Source organism: Mytilus galloprovincialis, chromosome 1, assembly GCF_965363235.1.
Source record: "Mytilus galloprovincialis chromosome 1, xbMytGall1.hap1.1, whole genome shotgun sequence".
Lineage (NCBI taxonomy): Eukaryota > Metazoa > Mollusca > Bivalvia > Mytilida > Mytilidae > Mytilus > Mytilus galloprovincialis.
In genome coordinates, this window is record NC_134838.1 from 117,135,752 (window position 1) to 117,160,729 (window position 24,978).

The 24,978-nt window shown below is 32.0% G+C and overlaps 1 protein-coding gene across 8 annotated transcripts in view; it reads left to right on the forward strand.

Annotated features, from left to right (window-relative positions):
- LOC143053928 (ras-related protein Rab-3) overlaps window positions 1–24,978 on the forward strand; it is a 40,624-nt gene that overhangs the window by 275 nt on the left and 15,371 nt on the right. For 3 of the 8 annotated variants that reach the window (XM_076226783.1, XM_076226758.1, XM_076226774.1), the window contains exon 2: window positions 21,068–21,292. In XM_076226783.1, the coding sequence (XP_076082898.1) occupies window positions 21,068–21,292 (225 nt within the window). Of the gene's footprint in view, window positions 1–7,004; window positions 7,200–15,405; window positions 15,497–18,443; window positions 18,662–21,067; window positions 21,293–24,978 lie in introns of those variants that run through there. The other 5 variants (XR_012971518.1, XM_076226742.1, XM_076226735.1 and 2 more) reach the window with 5 other exon arrangements.

Below are 24,978 nucleotides of genomic sequence, written 5' to 3' on the forward strand. Positions count from 1 at the left end.
TCTATCCCACGCCCACAGGCACTTGTTTCTATTCATACGAAGGTCGACTATCCATATAAAAAGAAGAACTTCTTGGCCACTTGTTTCTTTCCACGGGAAGGTCGACTATCCATATAAATAGAAGACTTTCTTGGCCACTTTCTTCTATTTATATGGATAGTCGACCTTCCGATGGATAGAAACAAGTGCCTGTGCATTCTGCATTTGAAAGACAATTATTGAATTAATAAATTATTAATTAAATTGTAGCTTTTTATCGGGAGATTAATATTTTCTATGTTAAAAAATGACATCGTTATGCATTGCTGCAAGGCATGACTGAAGTAAAAAAATGAATAAACCTTTCAAGATATATATATCATAAAAATTATCCTCGTCATGGGTTTTCGACAATTTTGTGCTATTAAGAATGCATTGTGACGTCACAATTTCCATTGAAAAAGCATGCATGCCCATAGTACGAATTCACATGATGTACGAAAACATATGATCAGATGATATTTGGACTAATCGGCACCCTGTTCAATACCAGAAAACAAACAATGTCATTACACCAGCTGCATTACACGTTGCTATTTGTCCAACACTGTTACACAGGCACTTGTTACTATCCACTTGACTGGATATCAGAAAAGTTCATTTAAAATTTCCATTTCACAACAGAAAATATCTGACAGCATATTGGCACAATGGAAAAGTGATTGTTGTATGACATCAATAGTTCAAGAGACATAATAGCTAGGTTCTCACGTCATTTGCAGATCAACCGGTGCATATTTCTAAATAGCGATAAGGTGTCCAAGGAGTAAAAGCTGAATTATACAGTGTATAGAATATTTGGATCTCAGAATATTGCAGGACTAAGAAAAACAGTGCTTTCAGCTTTGTATTTTTTTACAGTTGCTATCAACTATGTATATACATGTTGCTTTTTGGTGTTTTTAGCCTTGAATCATTTGGCGCAACAAAGCAAAAAAAAACAATGCATTATCAGGCCTGAGGGCTCTTTAGCTAAGACGCATATACATGTACGCGTCCTGGACGCATGGAAATCAAGCTGGACGCGTCATTTTTGAAACCTGTGAGTCCCTGGGACGCATTTTCGTTATATCCACTGAGTCCCAGACACATCGTTTTCCATAGAAAATTCTTGTTTCCGACTTTGTTTTGACAGGAAACTATACCGGAAGTTGACATTTTTATGACATGCGTGGATCAATATTTTTGTTGACTGATACAATTTTTTAAAATTAAACGTATTTCATACTAAAATATAATAATTCAAAATTATCAATAAATATGATAAAGTTACCGATTTTGTAATTTTACGAGTTTTTGAAAGCTTGACTACTTCCGCGTGTTGAACATCACATACTTATGGATTGAAACATAGAGAGTAAAATATTTCTGTGTACTTGAGACAAAATAATAAAATATTTCATAAATGATGCTTTATGTATAAAATATGTCATAAAACAATGTAGATTACAGACTACACGAAATAGGTCGGACCGTCGGACAAATCCGGTGAATAATGGATCGGTCTGGTAAAATTTTGTTGAATTCCGGTCCGAATGTCCGGTGTTTTTTTTTTCATGGATTTTTCTGACATTCTAGCAAAATTGCCAAACGATCTCAAATTCATTTTCATCTTTATTATTCATCACAGCGATGTTTATTTTGTTCAACCGCTAGCTTTATGCCAAACATCGCCAACCAGAAATGTGTAAATCCGGGTAAAAACATATCTGACTGTCAAAAACAACAATGGATGCCATCATTGGCACAACCGGAAATGTACATGTAAATAAAACCGGATCGGATTCTGAGAACGGATAAGGATAATTCCGGGTTTGCCGATTTAAATACAATAAATGAATAAAAATCCAAGCAGATCACAAAATTTAGCTATGAAATATAATCACAAGTATTGAAAACCAAAAGATATATGAAAAAGAAAGAAGAAACAGGAAATAATATTTTATACAGAAACTCTAAATTATGTTTAGTTCACAAACATTGTCAAAATCCAATAAAATGGGACATTACTCTTCACTGAAATGCATTCAAGCAATTGTGCACAACTTTCATAACAATATCCCCTCTTGTTACATCATTTTGTTTTAATTTGTGCATTTTGGGGAGGAGTAGGACACAACAAAGTCATATGTTTGTTGTTTTTTGTCGGATAATATACAATTAGATGTAAAAAAAAATTGGTCTGGTAAAATTTCATTCGGTCTGGTAAAGCTAGGATGCTTACCAGACCGCATGTCCTGTAAAAATAAAATTCATTCGCGTAGTCTGAGATTAAAATAGATATGGATGAGAATAATTTTACTTGTCTTCGAATGATTTTAACCCTTTTCTCCATAGTTACGCCTTTTGACGCCACCCCCTTTACTCCATAATGACGCCTTTTGAAGCCTGTGTAGTACCTCAGTTGAAACGCTTTGACAACAAAGTGTCTGCAGTAGACATAATAAAATTTGTATCCAATATGAAAAGGAATATCATAGGAATATCCGACTTAAATTTATTTGATGAAATATTTGTTTTTCGCAATGCATTAATACTTGAAAGCATATTTTCAGAATTTGATTGAAAAGTCCTATGCGAATCAAGTATGCAAAAAAAAAAAATCGATGGAAGAAAGGGTTAACAATTTTCTCGTATTGTGCATGTTGAACATCACAATCGTAAACAATGGTAAATCTGATTAAAACATGATTTAGATACATTTATAATTACTATTTAGCCAAGCTCATTATGTTGAACAGTGTTCACTTTATATTTGCTTGCTTTTATTAAATATTATGATAATTATCATGATTCAAACATCAAAGTGATTATTAACTTATTGATTAAATTAATTAAAATTAATTAATAATAATTAATATGAACTATGTTCATACAATCCAAATTTCCTATAAATACTGGCTTGACCAACAAAATGATATCACATTTGAAGTATTCGTACTGATCACAGCTTAACACAACTCACTCACTTTTTGGACAATCATCATGGAAATCCCTGATGAATTGAATGCTTTGTTAGCAGCCATGAAGTTGACTGGAAAAGAACCTGCCTGGAAGTTCTCGGCAGGGGTTCAAATTAACATTTGGTACTGGAAGGTCCAGGACCTTTGACACTCAAAACTGAAAGGTCCACAACCTAAATTGCAGGTCCTACTTTTACTTGAAATATTTTATAACACAGTAAGATACAAAATTATTGTGCCTTTGGTGTTAGGTTATCTTGTTACATTGTCAGTGTCACTGTTGTATAATATGTTCAATAAACTAATAAATATAATTGTCTTGTATATTATGAATTCATATTATCTTTATTTTTTTTTATTTGGTAGGGTGTCACTGTTGGTAGGTGTGTTGTAACCAAGATTAGTAATTAATTACTAATTATATCATTACCTCAGGGCTCACACTACTTCAACTCGATTTTAAAAGTCCACTAGAGCTTGTTACTTTGTTACATTGTATCATATCATTACCTCAGGGCTCACACTACTTCAACTCGATTTTAAAAGTCCACTAGAGCTTGTTACTTTGTTACATTGTATCATATCTAGTTGCACTATTTTTGATAATAAAGTACGAAACTTCCAGCTATTTACAGGCCCCTAAAAATTGAGGAGAAATTACCCCTTGGAATTGCAGTAATTTGTTTACACTTTAAAAACATCTGCATGTCATATCCACATGTATTAATGATAAAAGAAAAATGCTGTCACATTGTATTGGATGTTGACATGGAAATTTGTCAACTAAAAAACTTATTAAGTAATTTTGAGTTTCAACCTAAAATATTTTCTGGTCTTTCTTTCTTTTCCATATATCTTTTGGTTTTCAATTCTAGTGATTATATTTCATAATCTTAGATGTATTTTGTCACAACTTCAAGCCTGACATTATTTTTTTTATTGTATTTGATCGGCAAACCCGGAATTACCCTTATCCGTCCCGGAAACTGATCCGGTATTGTAATTATCTTCATTTCCGGTTTATATATGGCATCCATTGTTTTTCTATGTTGATGTTGTCAGTCAGATACGATTTCACTCGGATTTACAAATTACTTTTTAACGATTTTCGGTATAAAATTAGCGGTTGGATAAAATGAATATTGCTGTCATGAATAATAAAGATGAGAATTTATTTTGAGATCGTTTATTTGGAAATTTTGATAAAAAGGTCTGCGAAGTTATTTTTTATTTTCTTTCAAATCGAAGGTCCGTCGGGCGTAGCTAGTAACCAAAACGAAGGTCCGCTTGCAAAAGTGGAAGGTCGCGGACCTCGGACCACCGCTAATTTGAACCCCTGCTCGGCAAGTACTGACCAGGTGACAGTACCTGCTACCCAAATCCAACAAACCACCATCACTCAAACCGAAGCAAGAGACAGCGTAGTTGGACATGTACTTACACCAACTAAGTACAAAGGGGAACCAGTTGGGGTTGTAGTCAATAGGGATATTGTCACCAGTCCCTACAACCCCAAAAAGGCCTGCCATCACCTGGTATTCTACACCTCCACAAATGACAGAGGCAAACGCAGTAGGATCGACTTCGATGAAGGGTTTGACATCGACGACCCAGACCTACTGCGCACACCACCACACACATCGCCCGTCCTTAATGCAGATTCCAAAGAGGCAATACAAACAGCCATGCTAGCAGCACTACCTGATACTCCATACCAGCAACACCAACACAGTCGGAGTAAAATGAATGCCAAAAGACAAACAGACACCGGTCTGTAAAATAGGTTATTCCAGTCTGCAATATCCATACAGTATAGCTGGACGTGAAACATCTACATATCGTTAAAATGATATCAGTAACACAATGAGTCAGTCAAAGTTAAAGTCCTTCTTTAAAAGAAAACCTGATGACATTGAATCATCAGTACCAAGTAGAAGACCAAGAGTCACTGAGCCACTACACCAAGAATTGATAGACATAGAGAGATCTTCAGAAACAACTACTTCAGTCACTACACCAACTAAGCCAAAGAAAGAGAGGATGGCAGTCTATCTATTAATCATCTAAAGTGCTTTTATAATAAATGCTTTATTGTGTATGTACTGTAGTGCCTTTTAAATGTCTGTTATACATGTTGTAATAAACAATAACAAGAGACTATAACATGATATAATAAAAATTATCAATCGAACATGCATCGTTTTAGTTTTATTTCTTCATATTTCATCATATTGAGACACAAAAAATTACATGCATCCTGAACTCATCAAAATTTACTGGGACTCACAATTTCAAAAAGTGATGAGTCCCAGGACTCACCATGAAAAATTCCTAGTGAGAACCCTGGCATTATGAAACAATGTTGTATGACTCGTTTTTTAGCTCCCCTGACCTTTTCTCATCACTTGGCATCTGTTGTTCGGCGTCCGTAAATTTTTACAAAAATCTTCTCCTCTGAAACTACTGGACCAAATTTAACCAAACTTGGCAACAATCATCCTTGGGGTATCTAGTTTAAAAAATGTGTCCGATGATCTGGCCATCAAACCAAGATGGCCACCATGGCTAAAAATAGAACACAGGGGTAAAATGTATATTTTGGCTTATAGCTTTAAAACCAAAGCATTTAGAGCAAAATCTGACATTGGGGTAAAATTGTTGATCAGATCAAGAGCTATCTGTCCTGAACTTTTCAGACGAATCGGACAACCTGTTATTGGGTTGCTGCCCCTGAAATGGTAATTTTTAGGAAATTTTGCAGTTTTTGGTTATTATCTTGAATACTATTATAGATAGAGATAAACTGTAAACAGCAATAATGTTCATCAAAATAAGACTTACAATTAAGTCAACATGACCAAAATTGTCAGTCAACCCCTTAAGGAGTTATTGCCCTTTATAGTCAATTATAACAACTTTTTCATCATTTTTTGTAACTTGTTCAAAAATCTTCTTTTCTGAAACTACTGGGCCAAATTTAAACTAATTTGGCCACAATCATAATTGTGGTATATAGTTTAAAAACGTGTCCGATGACCCCGCCTACCAAACAAAATGGCTGACATAGCTAAAATTAGAACATAGTGGTAAAATGCAGTTTTTGCTTTATATCTTTGCAACTAAGACATTTAGCGCAAATCTTTCAAGATTTAAATGTCTATCAGAATAAGATCTATCCCCTCACAAATTTTCAGATGAATCCTACAACCCGTTGTTGGGTTGCTGCCCTAAAATTTGTAATTTTAACAGAAGCTTCTTAAATCTTCAAAAAAAACATTATCAAGAGCAAATTTTAGGAATTATTCTTCGTGTTTCTGTATTTTACTGATAAGTGGACCTTAAATTTTGTACAGTCATCATAGGTTTAAGTTTTTAAGACATTAATAACTTTGTTAATCTTTTATGGAATAATAAGATACTTGAATAGTAACTTCTTCAAGATCAAGAAATAGCATCTGAAGAAAATGTCATATCCCAGTTTTCAGGTGGGATACTGTAAATTTACACAGTGTTTAAAGTAGGAAATTCAATAAGTTGATAGTTTACTGACAATAAAGAAAATCTTGTTCGTTTGAAATTTGATGCAATAATGCAAGTATTTTTGCTTTTGGTTACACCTGTAGATCATAAATTTTTTACTAAATAGGTTAAATTTTTCAGACTTGAATACATTACCAAGGTTTTTTTTTCCTTACATGACTGCACATCTAAAAATTGTATAAGTAATAATACTATTAGGATTTTTTTTCAGACAGTAGTTACTTGTATTGATTTTGAAGTGTTTAAATTTTAATAGACCATTAAAAGAAAAATTGTGACAAATGTGTTCATAGTTTGGGAGCACATCAATAGATTGTCTCATTTAAATTCAATATTTCTGCAAGAATCATGTGATAAAAGAGAATCAATTATTGGTTGCTGATAGAAACAGGCTGTCTTAAATCTCTTGTGTTTATTTACAGTGTTTGTGATAAATTTACATATATAGATTTATTGTTGAGAGTTTGTTAATGAGTTGACACTAATTAGCAGTTATTGTTATGTACATGTATTGGAGCATAGTAAACATGTGATAGACACCCAATATTTTTTATACTGATGTGAATTAAACCAGAATATTGAACTTGCAATTGGGTTGACATTGGATGTTTGATTGATTGGATTTGGTATCAAATGAGGGAAGAAGGGCTCTTACAGGTACACATTTGTAATAATGATTATTAGGCATAAATCAATAAACCACACAATTGTACCATGACCTCAGTAGCAAAGTTCTGCAGGTTTAATGGTGTTATAGCTTAATAATTCATATTATTAAGATAGGCAAAATAAGGAAATGTCTATGATGTATTATACTAAATGTATTTTTAGATTATCAGAGAAAAGGTATTTCAAGTTTCTAGAATACCTTATTTTGGGGAGTGGGGTGGGGTATATTTAGATGTTGAAAAGCATGCTAAAAATAAAGCTTTTATGATAAAGCTGTTATGTTTCATTATAATGTTGTTTTGTCTATTAGTTTGTTTACCATGGTGGTGCCAGTTTATTTTGGACTTGTCAGTTTGAATGTCCCTTTGGTATATTTTGCCTTTCTTTAACTCTCCTTAGCTTCATGCAAATTAAAAATATGATATATATATGAGATATGTTCATAACTCAGGTTTTTATTTTGCGAGAAATATTGCATTTAAGATGATTCTTGAAGATTTTGAATTTAAATTTATTTTAAAAAATCTGTATATATATATATATCAAAAAATGAAACCTGTATATCAAATTTTAAAACCTGTATAGCAAATGATTTTTATACGACCGCAAAAATTTTAATTTTTCGTCGTGTATTGCTATCACGTTGGCGTCGTCGTCGTCCGAATACTTTTAGTTTTCGCACTCTTAACTTTAGTATAAATGAATAGAAATTGATGAAATTTTGACACAAGGTTTATGACCTCAAAAGGAAGGTTGGGATTGATTTTGGGAGTTTTGGTCCCAACATTTTAGGAATAAGGGGCCAAAAAGGGCCCAAATAAGCATTTTCTTGGTTTTCGCACTATAACTGTAAGTGAATAGAAATCTATGAAATTTTGACATAAGGTTTATGACCACAAAAGGAAGGTTGGGATTGATTTTGGGAGTTTTGGTTCCAACAGTTAGGAATTAGGGGCCAAAAAAGGGCCCTAATAAACATTATTCTTGGTTTTCGCACAATAACTTTAGTATAAGTAAATAGATATCAGTGAAATTTAAACACAAGGTTAATGACCACAAAAGGAAGGTTGGGATTGATTTTGGGAGTTGAGGTCCCAACAGTTTAGGAATTAGGGGCCCAAATAAGCATTATTCTTGGTTTTCGCACCATAACTTAAGTATAAGTAAATAGAAATCTATGAAATTTAAACACAAGATTTATGACCATAAAAGGAAGGTTGGGTTTGATTTTGGGAGTTTTGGTCCCAACAGTTTAGGAATAAGGGGCCCAAAGGGTCCAAAATTGAACTTTGTTTGATTTCATCAAAAATTGAATAATTGGGGTTCTTTGATATGCTAAATCTAACTGTGTATGTAGATTCTTAATTTTTGGTCCCGTTTTCAAATTGGTCTACATTAAGGTCCAAAGGGTCCAAAATTAAACTTAGTTTGATTTTAACAAAAATTGAATCCTTGGGGTTCTTTAATATGTTGAATCTAAAAATGAACTTAGATTTTGATTATTGGCCCAGTTTTCAAGTTGGTCCAAATCGGGGTCCAAAATTAAACTTTGTTTGATTTCATCAAAAATTGAATAATTGGGGTTCTTTGATATGCCAAATCTAACTGTAAGTAGATTCTTAATTTTTGGTCCCGTTTTCAAATTGATCTACATTAAAGTCCAAAGGGTCCAAAATTAAACTAAATTTGATTTTAACAAAAATTGAATTCTTGGGCTTTTTTGATATGCTGAATCTAAACATGTACATTGTACTTAGATTTTTGTTTATGGGCCCAGTTTTCAAATTGGTTCAAATCAGGATCCAAAATTATTATATTATGTATTGTGCAATAGCAAGAAATTTTCAATTGCACAGTATTCAGCAATAGCAAGAAATCTTCAATTGCACAGTATTGTGCAATAGCAAGAAATTTTCAATTGCTCAGTATTGCGCAATAGCAAGAAATCTTCAATTGCACAGTATTGTGCAAAAGCAAATATTTTCAATTGATTGGAGTTATCTTTCTTTGTCCAGAATAGTAGTTGAGTCAACTTAAATCATTGTTTTATACAATATACAATGTATATTCACTTTTACTACCAACTGATAAATTAAAACAATCTTTACCATTCAGTGATAACAAGCGCCTTTTGCTACATTTTAATATTTTATGATGTATTTAAATGAGTAGTTATTGTTGCAAACTCCATTAGAAATTTGAATTGAGATCAGTTTTGGTAAAAGGGAAAGGGGGATGTGAAAAAAAATGGGGGGGGGGGGGTGTTAAATTTTTCTCATTTCAGATTTCATAAATAAAAAGAAAATTTCTTCAAACATTTTTTGAGAGGATTAATATTCAACAGCATAGTGAATTGCTCAAAGGCAAAAAAAATTTAAGTTAATTAGACCACATTCATTCTGTGTCAGAAACCTATGCTGTGTCAACTATTTAATCACAATCCAAATTTAGAGCTGAATCCAGCTTGAATGTTGTGTCCATACTTGCCCCAACCGTTCAGGGTTCAACCTCTGCGGTCGTATAAAGCTGCGCCCTGCGGAGCATCGGGTTACATTTAATATGCTAATCAGTGAATTTTTATTATATGTGCTTCCATGCGAATCTCCTCAGTGTACAGATATGATATTGTGTAAAATGTATTACTTTTTGTAAAAAAAAATCTTTGGTTTATAGTTTGTTAAGTTTTTTCAAATAAATGAATAATGAAATATATATTTTTCCAGTAAAATAAAATTTGTACAGAAATTGTCAAATCTGACAAAATGAGGACAGCAGCTACATTGAATAGAGATGGGTTCTTAAAGTGATAAAATGATAATACAAAATTCTATAGTATTGCAAATATAACAGATTTAAAATATGTAAATGAAGGAATATGTGACATCCCTGCCTTTTAGTTCTCACTTGTTCCTCTGTCTGCCAGTCAACAATTTTAGTAAAACCAAAAACCTCAAAAGTGTCGGTAGGAGACCAATGGAACTTTCTGCAGTTGTTGTGCATATTATGTAGATGTGCATTGTATTTTTGGTGGAATTAATTTTGTTTATTCTAAGGAACAACAAAAACTTAAATGTAGTGTTCTGATGTTTATTACCAGCAGTTGAATAAATTCATCTGTGGAGGAAAGCTTGACTTGTATTCAACATTCAAAGCATGGAAACTATGTTCATTTGTCAAGTCATTGCAATAAATATTTTATAGTGTGTCTTTCTATGTTGTGATGTTACCCTACTGTTTCAGATAAGGAAGAAGGTTTGGTACTGTTAAAACGTTTAGTCAGGAATCTGATGTTCCGTAGCTTGTTGTCGTTTATGGTTCATAAGTGTTTCTCGTTTCTCGTTTTTTATATAGATTAGACCATTGGCTTTCCCATTGGTACTCGTACCACATTTTTCTATATCTATATAGGTTGCAGTCTTGTAATTGACTGCTCCATAGGCTTACATGCAAAACAGCTGATCTTTGAAAATAAAAAAATAAAAAATGCTACATAGAGTTTTTTTTCATGTTCATATAATGTATGTGCTAATGTGAAATTGTGATTTAATCAAGAGAAAAAAAAACCTATAATCAAACAGAAAAAATTGAGTCCAGAAAAAAATTCAGAAAAAAATGAACTATTTTGTTTCCTTCCATGTTTTGACATGCACATGCACTGGAAACTGGAGTTGTAATACAAGACTGGTACCTATATGATTAGTATGGTTAACGGACAAAAAGTCACTATAATAATAATTAGTTGTTAATTTTTATACGACCGCAAAATTTGAAAAATTTTTCGTCGTATATTGCTATCACGTTGGCGTCGTCGTCTGCGTCGTCTTCGTCGTCCGAATACTTTTAGTTTTCGCACTCTAACTTTAGTAAAACTGAATAGAAATCTATGAAATTTTAACACAAGGTTTATGACCACAAAAGGAAGGTTGGGATTGATTTTGGGAGTTTTGGTCCCAACATTTTAGGAATTAGGGGCCAAAAAGGGCCCAAATAAGCATTTTCTTGGTTTTCGCACTATAACTTTAGTTTAAGTTAATAGAAATCTATGAAATGTTGACACAAAGTTTATGACCACAAAAGAAAGGTTGGGATTGATTTTGGGAGTTTTGGTTCCAACAGTTTAGGAATTAGGGGCCAAAAAAGGGCCCAAATAAGCATTATTCTTGGTTTTCGCACAATAACTTTAGTTTAAGTAAATAGAAATCAATGAAATTTAAACACAATGTTTATGACCACAAAAGGAAGGTTGGTATTGATTTTGGGAGTTGAGGTCCCAACAGTTTAGGAATTAGGGGCCAAAAAGGGACCCAAATAAGCATTTTTCTTGGTTTTCGCACCATAACTTTAGTATACATGTAAGTAAATAGAAATGTATGAAATTTAAACACAAGGTTTATGACCATAAAAGGAAGGTTGGTATTTAGATTTTTGATTATGGGCCCAGTTTTCAAGTTGGTCCAAATCAGGATCCAAAATTATTATATTAAGTATTGTGCAATAGCAAGAAATTTCCAATTGCACAGTATTCAGCAATAGCAAGAAATCTTCAATTGCACAGTATTGCGCAATAGCAAGAAATCTTCAATTGCACAGTATTGTGCAATAGCAAATATTTTCAATTGCACAGTATTGCACAATAGCAAGAAATATCTAATTGCACAATATTGTGCAATAGCGAGAAATTCCAATTGGATTTCAATTGGAGTTATCTTTCTTTGTCCAGAATAGTAGTTGAATCAACTTAAATCATTGTTTTATACAATATACAATGTATATTCACTTTTACTACCAACTGATAGATTAAAACAATCTTTACCATTCAGTAATAACAAGCACTTTTTTTACATTTTAATATTTTATGATGTATTTAAATGAGTAGTTATTGTTGCAAACTTCATTAGAAATTTGAATTGAGATCAGTTTTGAAATAAGGGAAAGGGGGATGTGAAAAAAAAATTGGGGGGTCAATTTTTTTCATTTCAGATTTCATAAATAAAAAGAAAATTTCTTCAAACATTTTTTTGAGAGGATTAATATTCAACAGCATAGTGAATTGCTCAAAGGCAAAAAAAATATTTTAAGTTCATTAGACCACATTCATTCTGTATCAGAAACCTATGCTGTGTCAACTATTTAATCACAATCCTAATTTAGAGCTGAATTCAGCTTGAATGTTGTGTCAATACTTGCCCCAACCTTTCAGGGTTCAACCTCTGCGGTCGTATAATGCTGCGCCCTGCGAAGCAACTGGTTTGAATACATAAGAGAAATATCTTGAAATGTTTACATTTTAGTACATATTTTCATAATAAAGTTTAGAAAATGTGTCATCTATACTATTAAACGAGAAGACCTCATTTGGTGTGTTGCTTCTCTTCCTCCCACGATCATGCCTCTGTGTCCTATAGGTTCCATGCATAGTCGCATTTGTCATCCATTCTTATGACTATTCAGTTTGGGTTAATTTGGGAGAAAACGAAAATTAAGGCGTCCGAATATTGCTTCCGTCATCAATCCGACTTTCATGTCACACATGACTTCTTGTTTTAACACTGAGAAGCAACCGTATGATAGATAACAAAAATGAAAAATAAACAAGCCAATCAGAGTGTTGTCCATATCGTGGTTTTTATATCGTAAGAACCACTACTTTTATACTTCGGTTTTAACTTTTACACATAGTTTTCATAAGTTCTCTGACGTGGAAAGGACAATTATTTTTGCGTTTATCTACATGTATACTATGATTAATACTACTATAATATATAGACTGTCTATATAATATAGCACTGAGTTTTCGCCATCAAACCAACTTTTAAGTCAGACATGACTACCGGGAATATAACAGAAAACAAAATAATAATGGACTTTGAAGAAAAGAGAGGGCTTAGAAATATTGTCCTGTCTCCATGTACCTACAAAATGTATATGACTTTTGATATCATTTCTTGAAATCTCCAGACATATTTTTTTTTACAAAAATTCGGCTTAAATAGTTAACATACTTTCAACCAAGCTTGAAATGTCTGCAGTTTAGCTTTTAAATGTAAGTCAAACAGAACTTCTGCTTTTAAACTTGCACATAAATTTCATAAGAGTACTCGAGGACAGGACAATAATTATTGCGTTGATAGAAACTCTCCAAATAATATAGCAGTGATCGTCTAGGAGAAGAAATTCATAGTTAATAGCAAATATACTTTATTTATAGTATACGTATGTTCATAGTATAATTAAACGCGAAAATAATGGAATTTGACAGAAAAAAAACTTTGGACTTTGGAAACAAGGGAGAGGACTTAAAATGTTTCCAAGTACCTATGAATTTTGATACCTTTTTATGCGACCCCAAAAAAATTTGGGTTCGTATAATGGTATGATGTCGTCGTCTGCGTCGTCCTCGTCCGAAGACACTTTGGTTTCCGGATAATAACTTTAGTTTAAGTGAATAGATCTTAATGAAATTTTTTCAGAAGGTTCAATACCACAAAAGGAAGGTTGGAATTTATTTTGGGGATGATGGTCCGAACCGTTTAGGAATTAGGGGCCCAAAAGGGGCCAAAACAAGCATTTTTCTAGTTTCAGGATAATAACTTGTTTACCAGTATTTCAATTGCTCTGAAAGTATACTGCAATGTTTAAAATCACAAATAGAAGGTTTGGATTCATTTAAGGGGTTATGGGGCCAAAGTTTAGGAATTAAGAGCCAAAAAGGGGCCAAAACAAGCATTTTTTCTAGTTTCCAGACAATACCTTGTGTGTAATTGCATGGATCTCTCTGAAATTGTACCACAATGTACCATATACCGTTTAGGAATTAAGAGCCAAAAAGGGGCCAAAACAAGCATTTTTTCTAGTTTCCAGACAATACCTTGTGTGTAATTGCATGGATCTCTCTGAAATTGTACCACAATGTACCATATAGCAAAGGGGAGGCTGGGATTAAGTTTTGGGTTAATTGCCCAAAATAAGTAGGAATTAAGGGCCAAAAAGAAGCATGTTTCTAGTTTCCAAACAATCATGACAATAACTTGTGTTTAAGTGTATGGATCTCTCTGAAATCGTACTACAAGGTTCAATATTACAAAGGAAAGCATGGGATTGAGTTTAAGGGTTATTGCTCCAAGGGGGGTTTCAATAAATTGGGGGGGGGGATCTCAGTTTACCATTTTTTTAAGGGATTTTTTTTTTTTTTTCAACATTTTTCAAATTTCAAATTTTGAAAAGTTTCAATAAGAAATATTCAATTGCACAGTATTGTGCAATAGATATGTTAGATCTTGAACCACATTAATTTTGTGGCAAAAACCTATATTGTGTCAAAAATTTGATCACAATCAAAATTCAGACAGTATCAAGCTTGAATATTGTGACCAAATTTGCCCCAACTGTTCAGGGTTCGACCACTGGGGTCGTATAAAGCTGCGCCTTGCGGAGCACCTGGTTTGAAATTCTCTAGATATGAAATCTTTGACTGAAATTCTCCAGACATAAAATATCACAAGCTCTAATGCCCGCGATTTCGTGGGTGTGTTCTAGTGATACTTCAAAAATAAAGATTTATTTGATTTTTATTATGCAAAGGATATATTTCTTTGCACCATGAAGCCATTTAAGTGCCAAGCCACTTTGAAATTTTGTTTTTTTAACAATTATTTGATCATCATCGATATTTTTTTGAAAAATTTTGTTTACAAAGTTGGTCTATATACAATAGTTCAAGAAATATACAAAACTGTTTTTGTAAAAATTAGCATTTTCTTATTCAAAGAAAATAATCAGAAAAAATTAATTTGACTTTTTGTCCTGTGACTTTTTGTCTGCAGTGACTTTCTGTCCTACATTCAAATAGTATATATCTCGGTATCTATAGCATCTCACTTGTCATAATAATTTCCAACATTAATAAAAGATTTGAATTGTTTATCCTGTTTAGGATGTTAGATATACCAAGGAGGTTATTAGAATATAACCTCCTTGGATATACAAAATGTATATACAAAATTCACTTTAACATGTTTAAAAAATGAGTATCCAATGAAAACTCTTTGTCATTCATAGGTGATCGGAAATTTCATAATTTATTGATAGCATGTTTAGTTAATCAACATTTCATTTATAAATGTGTAATAACTTTCTTACCTGTATGACAGATGGTTGCAACAGGTGTTAATTAGTTTCTGATGTGACAGGTGATCCAATATAGGTAAATAAAGGTGTGATTTGGACCAGAGAAATATTTCAGATGAAAAAAGATTACTACATTTAAATGGACATATAATAGAAAGGTATGAGGTTCGAATTATATTCATTTTAGATGGACATTACATTGTATGTGATAAAACGGGTAGATTGCATATTTAACCTGAGACTTCTATAGTGTTCAAGTAATCTCAGTTTTAACACACACAGTTACAGTATTACTGTTACATATTGTAATTGAAGATTTGTGATGACTATGATACCTTACTTGATATTTTTAGTGTATATATGTTAAAATTGCAGTTTCACAAATAGTGTGTGTGTTAAAAAGAAGTAAATTATTTTGTCTGAAAAGAGAGATGTTTAAGTAGACCCCTTTTTTGGTCCCATGAATTCAGAAATCAAAAGGTATAATACATCTATGAATTCCTTCAGTTGTTAACAAGACTGGTAGTCACCAGTGTAATGTCTAATATATACTAGCTATAGGACTTTAAACTTCTTGCATTTAAAGCAAAACTGTAAAAACTGCTTTATTCATATTTGAATATGAGTCGAGGCCTTAGCCAAAACTGTAAAAACTGCTTTATTCATATTTGAATATGCGTTGAGGCCTTAGCCAAAACTGATTTTACTACATTAGACATTACACATTATTAGACATTATTTTATTTAACCAATCATGGGCCCTTGTCAGGCAAGATACAAAAACATCATAATACAATGATTATATAAACATTAGTGAAATACACAATAAGTAATACACAAATAATAAATTGATAATATGAGCAATGTAGGATATAATTATGGTAAGAGGCATTGAGTGTAATGAGACCTATTTAATATTAAAAGAATATGATATAAAGTTTATTGGTTTAGCCGTGTCTGAGGATATTTGATAATGAATAATCAGCGAAAGAAGTTTTTCAGATGACATATACCACGATGGTTTCTTTGACTCATACAATTTCTTTGATTCTATAAATGCATTGTATAACAATGGAAAGTTAGTGTCTGACTACAAGATGCTCATGTCAGTAACTAAGTCTAATTCAGTCGGTCACATTTGGGGAAAAGGGCATGTTGAAAGTAATCAAGACTCTAACTGGCTCTAAAATTGGCTCCAGGTCTTCAAAACTGGTGACAGAATAAAGCTGCTTGCAATTTTTCTGATTCCAACTTTTCTGGAGACAGAACAGCCTGTGAAAGACCCTATTTCCTTGATGCATACCCATGAAACTATGATCAGGATCAGTTTACCTGTTCCTTCAGACAATGTAATTTATCATTTGGTTATTGTTCTAAGGTTACAGGCAATCAGACAAGTGTTATTACCAAGTCTGAGAATGCAATATAAATCTATAAAATGTATCTATTTGAACTGTAAATTTTATTTGTTTCTTGTGATAACTTAGTGCTGCAGTACATTATAACATTGTATGTGACTTTTATCTCAATTCAGTTAGTGCTGCAGTACATTATAACATTGTATGTGACTTTTATCTCAATTCAGTACATTGGTTATTTCAACTTTGTAAAGCAGTACAATGTTTGAACAATGTGCTGTTATTTCATTATATATATACAGTATACAATAAATATATGGGCAATTGTAACACTTTCTTCAGTAAACTTTTATTGATACATATATTGATTTACTTAATGACATGTTGACAAAAATTGATTGATAAATTCTATTATTGTATTTTTAATATGGTGGTTAAGATGCTTCAATGACCAAAGTCCCACGCGAGTCTATGACATTAAATTCTCTTGTTTCCAGAATAATAATAACGTCACAGCATCATGACGTGCATTGAATAGGAATGTCTTTCATTTAGGTTTACTCCATTTTTTACGGTCCTGACACTAAGATGTAAGTACATAAGCTATCAGATTAGCTATTATTGAACTTGTTTTGTTGAGTTTTACATATATTCAGTTGCTGTTGGATTTGGCTGTGAAATCCCAGTGGGGTAAGAATATCTAATGGATTGGGGAATTTTTTGTTATTGATCTGTATTGGAAATGCTGTCAAATGAAATTATATTCATCCCACTTGTGTGAATTCTATTGTATTGTTTATAGTGGATGCTGACGTCACATACAGATTGATGGTTCTCAACATGCTATTTTCATTCATTTTAAACATGGTTACAATCTTTATGATGACATTTTTAACACCTGTTTACATACATAATAGTTTATATTAATATAATGTCTAATATAAGTTTACCCTCTATCCATGCATTAGACTAGATAAAAGAATAAAAAAGTTACGTTCTGTTCTAAAATTGTGTACACTTGTTTGCGTCTGCCCATGTTCATTGCGTAACATTTGGTTGCATTTTTCTCAGGTTCTACAAAACAGAGCTTACTCTTTGGTATTATGTACACATTCTATCAACTATTTTTTTAACCTAATTCTTAATTATACATTTGTTATGATTTGTCTATATATTCTAACCTGACATTTTGCTGCATTTTTCTCTATAAATACAAATCAAGGCATTCTGAAATTTTGAATCATACTTGAAATTGTTATTTTCATTAGCGTATCCAGGTATTTTAGAAAGTTGGGCCCACTGACATAATCATCACCCATTGATAAATGGGAGGGCCAAGTAAAACAAGGGCATTTCTTGACATGAGTTTTTGTAGGACCCTGCAATGAATCCTACACAAGGCACTGAAAGATTCACATGTGTATCCTGCATCATATGGTTTTGTCAACAATGAACTGTGAAAATACATACTGAGTGAATTATCTGTCTGCTTTATATATATCTAGTGTATGTCAGATAGTTTGGACTACACTATAATTGACTAATTTATAGCTGTTTAATATGACTTAACAGATCATTTCTCTCTCTCTCCCATACTACACTGTAAATGCCAATATTTCTCATTGATTCTTGTGTGCTTCTATACATGTTATTGAACATAGATTTGTTTTCTCCTCCGACTGGCCTAATAGAAGATATTGGATTTTCAGTAACCACTCTTCTAGTACGCACATTGATTTTTCTCATCCACCAGCTTTCTGCTGTATCTCTACAAATCTCAATTCTGCCTGGAACTGAATTTCTATTCCAAGTTTCCTTGGGAGAAATTAATTTTTGATAGTGGTGGAGTTTTTATTATTTAAGAATTAATCTATAGCTATATTGGATCTATATGTTAGAGCTGTGAGGAAGGATTTTTTTTACTGTCCATTGATTAACATTACTGGGAACTACTGCTAAATGTCTGTAAGTCTTTACTGACTAAAACTGTTATATATCTTTATTATTACACAATAGTTTAATAATATTTTGATGGTGTTCCTCAAATATGAATAATTGTTTATGTTTTACTACATTTGCCATAGATTTATAATACTCTCTAAATATTTTGCTAAACCTGAACCCATTGATAAAATTTTTTAATAGAATAATCATTTGATTATGGAGTATTTTATACAGTTTATTTTTCCCAGTCCCACATTAAGCACAACACAAAAGAGTTATTTAAGGATTACATTAAAAGGCCTGACTTTTCCTCTAGTTTTTTTTTTATATTTGTTTTTTGTTTCTCAGTTTCTGTCTCATGAATGATATATTTTATTTATACTCCAATTCCTTTTGTTTGTTTTACATGGAAAATCCTATTGAGTATTCTACTTGGTATGGTACCTAACATTGACAAACCCTCTGCTGTGTCTGTACCTTCCTATCTCACAGTGTATTCAAGTGTATGATAGAGTGGTCTTTTCCTCTGTCTCTGATCAGTTTTCACTAATATCATACCTGTAGTTAAATCAGTAATCATTATTTAGTTTTCTACACTGTCTGTCAATTTTATGGATTTCATGATAAAAAAATCAACCTTAATTTACATATAAGTTAATTCATAATTTCAAATTCATTTCTTGATTTTGCTGATAAAATAAATATACTGGGTAACCCTACATTATAAGCAAGTTTTTTTATTAATAATATTTTCCATCTCTTTGATTTTAAAAACTTGAAATAATATTGATATTCGTCGTTCTTCAGCTCATAAGAAAATATGGTACATGTATCAGCATTTTATAAGGAAAGTCACAACATATTTATCAAAATTATATAAAAAAAAGCTAAATATTCAGCTCCAGACCATAGTCTTAAGTTAAAGGTCTTGAATGATCAATATCTAAAGTCAAAGTAACCATAAGTGAAAATCTTCTCATTTTTGTATGACAGGAGTGTCTGTCTCTTATTTGTATTAACAAAACCATTTTTTGAGGACTTTTGACCAATTTAGAGGTACATTGAAATTAATCAATTTAGGGGTACATTGAAAAGTCGTAACTGTTGACAATGTGCTGACAGATGGCAGAAAGTATTATTATATAAGTACATGTAACAGCCTGGTAGAATGATTATTGTTAATATGGTTACTCATGCTCTGATTCAGACTTCAGTGGCCTTGCCTTTTCACTTTACCAAGAAGGTTAACTGCCTCTACATTATAAATGATTGTGGCTGGGTCATTGTACACATAAACATTTGTACATGTACCTTCGAAATTACATATTCAAAATGTTTTTGACTTATTTGAATGAACCTAATTTCTGTTTGTGTAACTTGTGATACTGTTAGTAACATCTGTATGGCATACATGCTGATGAAAATTCTCTCTGGTTCTGATCAAATGAAATATCTCTAAAAATAATTGTGTTATTTTGAATTGAATTCCATCATGTCCATTGTAACTTAACAAATCAGTATTAAAACAATTGTTTGCTTGGCAAGTCAATAAAAATCAGTTAGAGATGAAAAATCTTTAATAGCACTTATTTTGTGTAGTAAATGTTCAATACAGAATTGATTTGACTTGTGGGATGGTCACTTTAATGGAGAATGATTGTAGCTATTGATTCTCATATTAGACAAACTTATTGAAGTAATGGCAATAACCTTCCCAGGAATCACAGTTTTTCTTATGATTGAATGAAGAGTTTTATCTTATTCATATAGAAAGTAGTGTACGACATTAGTGCCACCTTCTAGCCAGTACATTCTGAACATACACATTTTGCAAGTTCAGAGTAATAGTGTCAAGAAGTGATATACAATATACAATCTTTATTCTTTGTCATTCAAATAATTATTTACATTGTTAATGTTCATTTGTCCAATTATTTCATGAATACCCAAGTGAAAACAAATAAACAAGATCTCTAAAAGGGACAGACATGGAATGGGGGATAAAGGGCAGGAAATTTGAATAAACAATGTAGTTTGAGCTGACATTTTTGGGGGCAACTGGGCATCTATGGAACCCTCAAACAGTAGAAAGGGTAATTTAACTTTATAAATAGTAGCACTTTCCCAATAACTTATAAGACGTCTGCTTTAAAAATTGCATTCTGACTGGACATGGCTATGTTCATACAATGCTCTGACACTACCAAAAGAGACAGTGCATACCAACATGGCAACACCAATATAATGTCAAGACCATTTATATTTGACCCACTGTAAAAATTGTCCATTAAAGTAATCAGTTTATACAAAATATTATTCTTCAAAATATGGTTGAGTTTGACATCACCCATATTACTGGAGACCATTTGACTTCTGAGCTTGCTTTTTCCAGACAATTAATTAGTTTTTTATTTGTATGTTTTCCAGATGGCTTCAGCAAGTGACTCCAAATGGCAGAAAGATGCAGCTGACCAGAATTTTGATTATATGTTCAAACTGTTAATTATAGGCAACAGCAGTGTAGGAAAGACGTCTTTTCTCTTCCGTTATGCTGATGACTCTTTTACCTCAGCATTTGTTAGCACAGTAGGAATAGATTTTAAAGTTAAAACAGTATTTAGACAAGATAAAAGAGTTAAATTACAAATATGGGTAAGTAAATATTCAGTTGATAGAGAGAAAAATCCTTTACTGATAATTTAGAAATTAAGAAAACATTCATAAGAGTCTCGAGATCGTGGAACAGTTTTAGAAAATGTTTTCTATACTAAAATTCTCATTTCTAGCAAATGGGTTATAGAGTAGAAAATTATGAACAAATAGTACACTGAATAAGATGTGAAGCGGAACAATCCAAAATGACAAATGCAACACTATACATCAATAGTAATGCATATGGATAAAACTGATGATATGTCCATATTGTTGCCTGACAATTAAATTCGCCTGTTCTCCATTTAACAAGAGATCTAATTATGTAAAACGCTATCTTCCTTTTGATGAATTATTAAATTGTTTACAGAAGTAGTTTATCAACCATTATTGAATATAGATTAGTCAGCAAACATTTTATACTCTTGTCTGTCACAAAACAAGTTTTTTTAGATTTCTCTATTGTACCAGTTGCATGTTTGGACAAGTTGAATTTAGGAAAAAATTATGTCCTTTTGATGGCAGAATTTCTGAAGGACTTGTTATATTTTCAGTAATTTTTTAACGACTGAAAATAGAATTGACAGATCTTTTAAATGTTAGTGGGAGCAATCATTATTTTTAATCGTTGAAGTAAAAGGAAATTGATGACTTTATCTTGAACATAGGATCCATTGAGTATAAAGCGTATGTTTCTATTGATTTGTATGTCTGTCAATCTCTCAGAAGCTATTCAACAAGGATTTAAGAAGGTGTTTGAATATTTTAGTTTTAATCTGTAGTGTAATTGTCTTTAGTTTCTCTGTCATGTGATTTATCATCCTCTTCACTGTCTTCTAAATACCATTTTTTATGAAGAAAAGTGAAACACTGTGTATAATACTGGAACGAGAAGACACTGTATCTAAATAACATCCGGACCTTCCCACCTTGTGAGATTTTTAGATAACACACTTTTTCGGGCGTTAGTTGCTATTTCTGCATTTACTGTCAAGAATCTTACAACAGTTTAACCTTGTACATGTATAAAGGAATTTTTATAGCAAATATAACTGGGGTATTAAAGTATAGAGATTAAGCCATAATACTGCAAATTAAACTAATATTGAAATGAATTCAATAAAAAAAGATTTGAATATATATTTGAAAGAAATCTGGCTTTCCCACTCTACCTTTTTATCTTTTACATTTCCAGGATCATAAATAGAAAAAACCCAACCATTTTGTCATGGCCTTATACCAATGCCTTTAATTTCAGAAGGATATATACAGCCAATTTGTTATTCCACATTTCCCCCCCTGTATATGCCTTGAAGGGTTGGCTGATATTTAACAAGACTACCATTTAGGAAATGTGTAGGCTTTATCAAGTTGTTGTATGATTTCAGTTGTCTGTTTAAACATTGTTTCTTTTTCTGGTGTATAGATTTTCATTGATGTTTGTCCTCTGAAGTACATAGTAAAATGACGGTTTTAATTAACACAAGATATTTTTTATGTTCTGATCTGTTTGAATGTGTAGTAACAAAGCCATATTTGATTGCCTTCCTTTATCTGAGCTGAAAAATCAATGATAATGTATTTCTAGGATTGAGGTTTGTCTAATTATTGGGTAATGAATGGGTTGATATGGACAGCATAAACTTACTCAGTTGAGCTCTTGAATAGATCAGTCAAGCTAACACTTTAGAATTAATTTGAATGTCCATATATTATGCTTAGAATATCAGGCTTAACTTCCCAGAATAGGACATCTTACATGAAACAGGTATAAGACTAATCAATTTCATAGCCACACATACAGGAATGGACATGAACATTTGACTGTCACATGATATTAGGAGGAAGAGTTTGTAGGTGTAGTTAGTAAACTGATAGTGATGTTTGTCCTTATTTGATCAATAAAACATAACCCGATGTCTCATTATTATAGATTAATCTTGTAATTATAAAGACTTCATATATCAAGCCTTTTTCATTCATACTTAATTTTTGCTGAGATGATAACATGCAATGTTTCTGAGTAGTGTACAAATTTAATTTGCCACTAGTTTTACTAACATATGTAGTAGATGTCATATTAAAGATTTGAAAATAAATAGATGATTTTTTTTAAAAGATGCCTTATATTCTGACAACACATCAGTAAAGCTAGATAAAAGTATTTCTCTAATTCTTCGCCAATTTATCCTTTTCTGCACCCATTGTATAAAAAAATTTAATCAACTTGTGGTTCGTTTGATCTCAGTTCTTCATTGGTTAAAATCCGATTATGACGTCAAATTTTATTGCTTTCCTCTGAATTTCCTATTGTGACGGCATGAAAAAAGCCGACCATGCCTGATGACTTTATATAGAAAGAACACATCTTTTTGCAGATCATTAGAAAAGAAGGAATACGTTTGCCTGCATATTGTTTGAAAATCATTAGAGAAACAGATTCTACCACCAAATGTCGTATAATACGATACTTATCCACTCTCGACAGTTAAATTTTAAATATTTAAAAACACTCGGCGAGCCTCGCGTTTTAATTTTGAAAATTTAACTGTCTCGAGTGGATAAATATCGTATCACACTTGATACAGTGGTAGAATCTATATTTAGATAAAGTGTAATAGAATATCTTATACCAATATAACTTGTATTTGTCAGTATTTTAAGTGTTAGTCTTAAAATACAAAACAAATTCTGTTAGACTGTACAGACTTTTACTTACAATCAAAACACTTCTTTTTAATGGTTGCGGCTGAATTTAAAGATGTCAATATGGTGAAAAGTAGTTGAATTTTAGAAATGCTTTTATGCTGAAAAGCCCATGCCAATGGGTAGATAGAAGAAAGTCACTTCATTCTCCTTAAATACATTGTCTAATTAATAACTGAACTTATTTTCCATGTACTATGTAGATAATGATAGGGACTAAAGTAAAATGACAAGTACCACTCCTTTTCATTTCTATGAAATCTGGGTTTGTGTCAAATCCTGGGATTGTAAATATCAGTTTACTGTTTTAGGGTTATGGTTTTACATATAAGGACATATTCTTGTTTGTAACTAAGGAAAGGTCATTGGTTTATTCATTATCAGGGATATATTTGATGGATAATCGATAAAGTTGAGATGTGAGAAAAAAAATTAATTAACTTTGGCTGTTATAGGTCACTTTATATTCTTCAGATTAATCAGTTCGGTTGAAGAAGTAGGAATGTTCAAACCAAAAATTAATTGTCCTCCATTTTACCCAGTTCCAAATCCTCCTACAAGAATATCCTTGGATCCCTCCATTTTACCCAGTTCCAAACCCTCCTACAAGAATATCCTTGGATCATATTTTATCAATGAAAATGAAAAAAAGGTAATCTATAATGTGAAAAACAAGTAGGAGAAAAAGATTATTGAATTATTTTGTCATCTACAAACTAGATCTGTCAGAAACATATGGATACAGACATACATCAATGGGACAAAAGGGAATATTGATTATTGTATGTAATGACCTTACAAGAATGTAAAGTATGTTAGGTATTAATGTAGGAAGTGACAAACCTTCAAAGCTTTCAGAGACAGATGCCTCTCTACATAGCCATGTAAAATATGTTAGGTATTAATGTAGTAAGTGGTAGGACAAACCTTCAAAACTTTCAGAGTTAACAAAGCCAGTCATCGGGAAATGTTTTAAGGGA